Source organism: Pelophylax lessonae (assembly GCF_965119305.1).
Source record: "Pelophylax lessonae genome assembly, chromosome: 11".
Classification (NCBI taxonomy): Eukaryota; Metazoa; Chordata; class Amphibia; order Anura; family Ranidae; genus Pelophylax; species Pelophylax lessonae.
The window spans coordinates 134,248,400-134,255,313 of NC_138778.1; the positions used below are offsets into that span (position 1 = coordinate 134,248,400).

Consider the following 6,914-nt stretch of genomic DNA (forward strand, 5'->3'; position numbering starts at 1 on the left):
CCAAACACACCTCCAGGATGACCACTGCCTTGCTAAAGAAGCTGAGAGTAAAGGTAATAGACTGGCCAAGCATGTCTCCAGACCCAAACCCCACTTAGCATCTGTGGGGCATCCTCAAACAGAAGGTGGAGGAGCGCAAGGTCTCTAACATCCACCAGCTCTGTGATGTCGTCATGGAGGAGTGGGAGAGGACTCCAGTGGCAGCCTGTGAAGCTCTGGTGAGTTCCATGCCCAAGAGGGTTAAGGCAGTGCTGGAAAATAATGGTGGCCACACAAAATATTGACACTTTGGGGCCAATTTGGATATTTTGATTTAGGGGGACTTAGGGATGTCACAAAATGTTTTAACTGAAGATATTTCTATTAATTTAATATCATGTTTCCTCCCCTAGTGTTGAGTTCATGGTAATGGTTGAGGTCTGTGGTAATGGAGGTTTAAACAAAATTTAAATGCTATCCAAAACAAACAAACATAAGAAAGATTCCTGATTAGAGATGCACACTTAAAACAAATATCTGTTTAATGGCTTTCCTACATAGGTCATGAAAAGTATGTTTCTTTCTTTATATATCTCTATTTCAGTGGTGAGATAATTCTGAAAACATTTTTAAATGCTGTTTTAAAATCCTTGTTCCTCAGACTGTAGATGAGAGGATTAAGGAGAGGAAGGATCACTGTGTAAAACACAGACACAACTTTGTCACCGGAAGAGTTACGATAAGAACTTGGCCAAAAATAATTAAAAAAAATGGAGCCAAAATATACAAAGACCACTGTTAGGTGAGAGGTACAAGTAGAGAAAACTTTACTCCTATTACCCTTAACTTGAATCTTAAGAACTGTTTTAAATATATAGGCATAGGACAAGAAGGTCAACACGAGAGAACCAACTCCAAGGAAGCCACCCAAGAGAAGAATAAGCACAATGTTGAAGTAGATGTCACTGCAGGAGATCTTAAACATTTGTGGAAGGTCACAGAAGAAGCTTTCTATAATATCTGATCCACAAAATGTTAATTTTAAGGAATAAAGTGTGTGACTTAAAGAATGGGTAATGCTGAGACACAACACAATGGACACCAACTGTGCACACATTTTCCAACTCATGATCTGTGTGTAATGTAATGGCTTACAAATGGCGGTATATCGATCATAGGACATGACAGTTAACAGAAAAGCCTCACAACTGGCAAAGAATATAAAGAAGAAGACTTGGGTTATACAGGCCTTTATGGAAATTTTTCTTGCGTTGGCGTGAAGGTCAAATAATATTCGTGGGACGGTTAATGAGGAATAAGAGAGGTCCAAACCAGCCAGGTTCCCAATGAAGAAATACATAGGTACATGGAGGTGAGAGTTAGTGACTATGAGGAAAATTATCAGCAAATTCCAGATTATTGTCAAAAGGTAGGTGAGAAGGAAAAAGAGAAAGAGAGGGAGCTGAAGAGTCGGAAGGTCAGACAGTCCAGAAAGAAATAACTCCTTCAGTAATGTCTGATTTCCCATTCCAATATATTTACGTTTTAAATAGGAAAAAAGTTAATCTTATCTATGTTTTGGCTGGTAATCATCCAAAACAATGCAAAATCAAGATTTATGTTTAGAATTTTTCTTTTTTTTTTTAAAGAACAACTGAAACCTACAAATAAAATACAATTCACGCTATTCTGTGTTTTAAAAGAAGACTTGATTTATGACAATCTAAAATATGAAATGAGAAATTCTACCAGCACAAGTTAAGATGTTGACTGAAATTGTGCACAGAAAATATGAATCGATTTCTTGTTACTATCATTGATGTTAAATGATATAATTCTTCACCAAAATTGTCAGATATTCGCAGAGTGTAATATCCATTGTCCATCATTTATAAGACAGAGAAAAGTCACTTATTCCTGCCGCATCAGAAAAGGAACTTTGGACTTTGGACTTTGGCCTTACCTGAACAAAATACAGTAATGATTATAATTTTTGCCATAGTCCTGCGTTCATGAGAAGACTGAAAAACAATAATTTCTATAGATGAAAAAATTCAGCCTGGTAGATTGTTGTACTTTCTCCTTTTCCATAAAAGCGAGACCTCACAGGAACCTCACATACAGGAAATTCAGGTAAAGGCCATCATTTATCCATCTTAATAGCATGAAGGCACTATAAGGTAGATCTAAACACTAAAATCTCATATAAGCTGGAACTTGAAAATGTCACCTCATGTGTTGATTAAATCTGTTGCAGCTCTCATTGAAGTATAACTAAATTCAAACTTTTTTTTTTTCTTCAGTAAAGATATCATAGGGATGGGGGAAATCCATGTTCGTTTTTCTGCCATCTGTGTCACACTGAGAAATTTCCCTTTAGCATTCTTCTGTAGACACAACAGGAGGTCTCATTTCCCATCACTTTCAGAATCCTAGACAATGGTCACGAGGACAAAAAGAGAAGGTGAATCTCTCCAGCTGAAAAAACAGACAGCAAAAAAAACAGACAGAGGATCCAATCTCTCACTCTATCAAAAAGCAAAAACATTTGTTTAGATACTCTTTAACCCTGGTGATCTGGCCATAGGTCAAGCACTTATTATGGAGTGACAACTGTTAATCATTTGTTGTCCTGTATTGTCATTTTCTCTCTTCTATAGGTAAAACTTTAGGAGGCCATTCTGACACATAATACACAGACATGGTCCACCATTGTCACTATCAGATGAACCTGTCTAGAGCAATGATGTGCAGCTGACACTGGAGTGAGTGCATGTAAACAAGAAGGAGCTAAAAGAGGCTGCGGGAGATCAGTTGCATTAAAATTGTAAAGAAAAGATGAAAAAAGTGACAACAAGGATTTTGGGGGTAAAATGACAACTGTACACAGTGCAGAGAGAAATCTAAATGTCATCCAGTTACAGTTTAAATCTACTTTAAAATGTGCAAGAATGCTTTAAGTGACTATGAGAGTAGTGTCTAAAATACTTATCCCTGTACATAATATGGGTCAGTAACTCATAGCCATATTCAATGTGTCAGCATAATGGTCGGGCAACCAACATTCTTAAAGGGGGAGCTCAGCCATGGTAGTCTCCAATATTCTCTCATCAGATCCTCTTGAATTTTAGAATGTCTGAAACAGTATTTATCAATGTTTGTAATTTGATGAGTCAGAACCAAAGTGTTTTTTTTTTTGTTAATCAATGTAACTAAGGAGCCTTCCTCTACAAAGCTGTACAAATATGAAGAAATATTCATATAACTAAATATGAAAATAATATATAAATGAATGTTGAATCAAAATGTCATGATCATTTGTCAATACTTTTATGTTTCTTTATTAACATAATCCGAGAAATATCAAACACAGGAGACAACCAGATGAAAAATAAAAATTACCTTAAAACATTTAAGAGATTGTTAATATATGTTTACATCAATCAAAGAAGCGCGTAAGCATACAATGTGTAGAGTGACAACAGCATCATATTTATCAGCTTGTACATAAAATAAAATTTGATTATTTACCTGCCCCGTATCTAAAAACAAAAAACGCTTAATCTGAACTGAGACCAAATAAATCAGAGATTTATGTATTATGAGAGAGTTCTGCTGTAAGGAAAAAACTGTTCTAATTTGCTATACAGACATATATAAAAAATAATGCAAAAAAACAAAAAAGAAGACATCAATTAGGTTATACTAGCTTTTACAAATAAAATTATAGCTGACAATTAGCATCTTGTAAAAGTATGCACTTGGGGGCTATGAATATGCATGCATCATACATACTAGGGGGGGTAGAACTGGGGGAATCCATAGCGGAGAAGGATCTGGGTGTTCTGGTAGATCATAAGCTTAATAATAACATGCAATGCCAAGCTGCAGTTTCCAAAGCAAGCAAAGTCCTTTCTTGTATTAACAGAGGCATGGACTCCAGAGAGAGAGATATAATTTTGCCCCTGCACAAATCATTAGTAAGACCTCATCTGGAATATGCAGTTCAGTTTTGGGCAGCAGTTCTCAAAAAGGATATCGGGGATCTGGGGAAAGTGCAGAGAAGAGCAACCAAATTGATATGAGGCATGGAGGAGCTCAGCTATGAGCAAAGATTAGAGGAACTGAATTTATTCTCTCTTGAGAAGAGGAGATTAAGGGGGGATATGATCAACATGTATAAATACATGAGAGGTCCATATAGTGAATTTGGTGTTGAGTTATTCACTTTTAGGTCATCACAGAGAACAAGGGGGCTCTCTTTACGTCTAGAGGAAAAGAGATTTAATCTCCAAATACGGAAAGGTTTCTTCACCGTAAGAGCTGTGAAAATGTGGAATAGACTCTCTCCAGGGTGGTTCTGGCCAGCTCAGTAGATTGCTTTAAAAAAGGCCTGGATTATTTCCTAAATGTACATAATATAACTGGGTACTAATATTTATAGGTAAAGTTGATCAAGGGAATATCCGATTGCCTCTCGGGGGATCAGGAAGGAATTTTTTCCCCTGCTGTAGCAAATTGGATCATTCTTTTTTGGGGTTTTTTGCCTTTCTCTGGATCTGTGGGTGTAGGATTGTATATATGGGATTGTATGATTGTGTTTTCTTTTTTGTTTTTTGTTTTTTATTGGTTGAGCTAGATAGACTTGTGTCTTTTTTCAACCTGACTAACTATGTGTACATCCCTGTAATAAAAAAAAACTTTCTGTATCTGTTTTTTTTCTATACAGACAGAACCAACTCAAACAAAGCAAAACTAACAAGTGAAATTTCAAACCCAGGAGAAAAAAAAAGATGAGATTTAAAAATGACCCTAAATAAAACATTCCATTGATTATTAATTCATATTTCCATCAATAAAAGAAATACGTGAGCATACAGAAAGAGTTTAGGGAGTGACAACAGCGTGATATTTATCAGCATGTACATTACATAAAATGTGACTATTTATTTGTCTTCTATTAAAAAAAAAAAAAAAAAACAGAAGACATATTACCTGACGTGAAACAAAAGTGTTCAGTGTTAAGTGTTAAAAAAGATCTCAGCTGAAAGAAAAAATATTCTTTTACAATTTTTTTCTATACACACATGTATGCAAAACAAGAAAAATAACAACACAAAAGATCACATCAATTAGGTTGAGCTAGGCTTTACAAATGGAATGACTGGAAATTGCCATCCTGGTAAAAAACAAAGAGTGAAGGAAAATTACCTCTGAATCACAGACTGGTAAAATTGGCAATTTCCTGTGTTTCACTCCTAGCTCAAATTTTGTCAGTGATCCCCCAGCAGTAAAGTAAAATTCTGATAGAAGAGCGGTGAGGGTAAAGCTCCTCCGAAAGGATCAGTTCAGTGGCATCAGGTCATGTGGCACATGGAGACATTTTGTTGAAGGAAGTTAAATTAGAACAACAAAAAATGTATGTGACATTTCTGGTCACAATACAATTTCATTATCCACACATACATATATTTATAATACAGACATTTCCCCTGACATCTCCAAAGCACACATGAAGGTATTGGCTCTGTGTTACTTTGGGATTAATTAAAAACAGTATTCATTTAATCCCCTGGAAGATGAATCTCTACAGAGAATCAAACATCATCTGAATTAATTTCTCCCTCAGCGACACACACTTTGGGCCTTTAGAAATAAATAACTGCTTTTAGATTTTCCAAACTTTACCCTTTTAGCTCTTTTTTTTATTAATAGATGTTTCTATAAGTTTAAAAAGGAGAAGGTGTGATGCTGGAAAGAATCAACAATAAAATTGTGTAAAGTTTAGTAATTGACAAACAATATTAAAAAAATTAGAAAGGTAAAACAAAAAAAAAAATTGAACAATGATGGCAAGTTTAAGAAGGTTTTTTTGCCAGCTGCCAGCACAAAAATGTTGGATCTTTTTAAATTTACAGGAATATAAATTATTTTCCTAAATCTCAATTAATGTAAATATAGGTTTAAATACATTTTAGTAAAACTTCAGAATAAGAGCAGAGAACTTGCCCAAAGCCAATCTGTAACTTGGGAAAACCACAAAAATAAATTCCCATGGAAGATAATGATGGTAACACAGTAATTGTGTCCTTTTAAATAGACTTTTTTGACATCTGCAATTTTCCCAGATGTATTCCCTGACTGGGGTACAATAGGTCTTTATTTTTGGTGCCCCACCAACACTGGAAGTTTACCTAAAATTTATTGGCAGATGCTAATGCTAATTTTTATCTGAGCAATGATTACATTCTAAACCAGGAGGATTGTGATTAGATATCAATTATTGAGGTAAAGGAACATGGTTTTTAATCTATAGGTTTTAAAGTTTAACCACTTCCGCCCTGCTCACATTGCTGCTACTGCGGCAATGTGGCACGATCCCGTCCAGCGACGTAGACCTACGTCGCTGGACTCCGCCCCTTGTGGGCGGCGCTCGCGCGCCGCCGGAGGCTCGCTCCCTCAGTGTTCAGTCACAGCGTGAGTCGGGCCAGGGGAGGAGCAGCGGCGATCGCCGCTGCTCTGCCCCGATCGTCGGGGAATCGAGTGAGGAGATCCGCCCGCCTGTGTAAATAGAGCGGGCGGATCTCCATAGTGACAGGGACTGACAGATCGGAGTGTTCAGCATAGCTGGACATCCAATCTGTCCTTCTGTCACTCAGTCACCTCCCCCCCCCACACGTCAGTAAGCACCAGGCATACATTAACCCCTCCCTTTCCAATAAAATTAACCCCTTCCCTGCCAGTGTCATTTTTACAGTAACAGTGCATATATATAGCACTGATTACTGCAGTAATGTCACTGGTACCCGCAAAAGTGTCAAAAATGTCAGTCAAGGGTCCGATCTGTCCGCCGCAATGTCGCAGTCCCGCAAAAAAAATTGCCATTACGCGTTAAAAAAAACCACCAAAAATGACAGAAATCTTTCCCTTAGTTA

At 36.8% G+C, this 6,914-nt stretch overlaps 1 protein-coding gene across 1 annotated transcript; it reads right to left on the reverse strand.

The window, feature by feature from the left end:
• Positions 1 to 574: 574 nt before the first annotated feature.
• On the reverse strand, positions 575 to 1,507 carry LOC309567015 (olfactory receptor 5AR1-like; the record flags this gene model as incomplete). Its single annotated transcript, XM_082272332.1, has 1 exon — positions 575 to 1,507. One exon carries the CDS (start codon positions 1,505 to 1,507, stop codon positions 575 to 577), a length of 933 nt encoding a protein of 310 aa, XP_082128458.1.
• Positions 1,508 to 6,914: the final 5,407 nt, after the last annotated feature.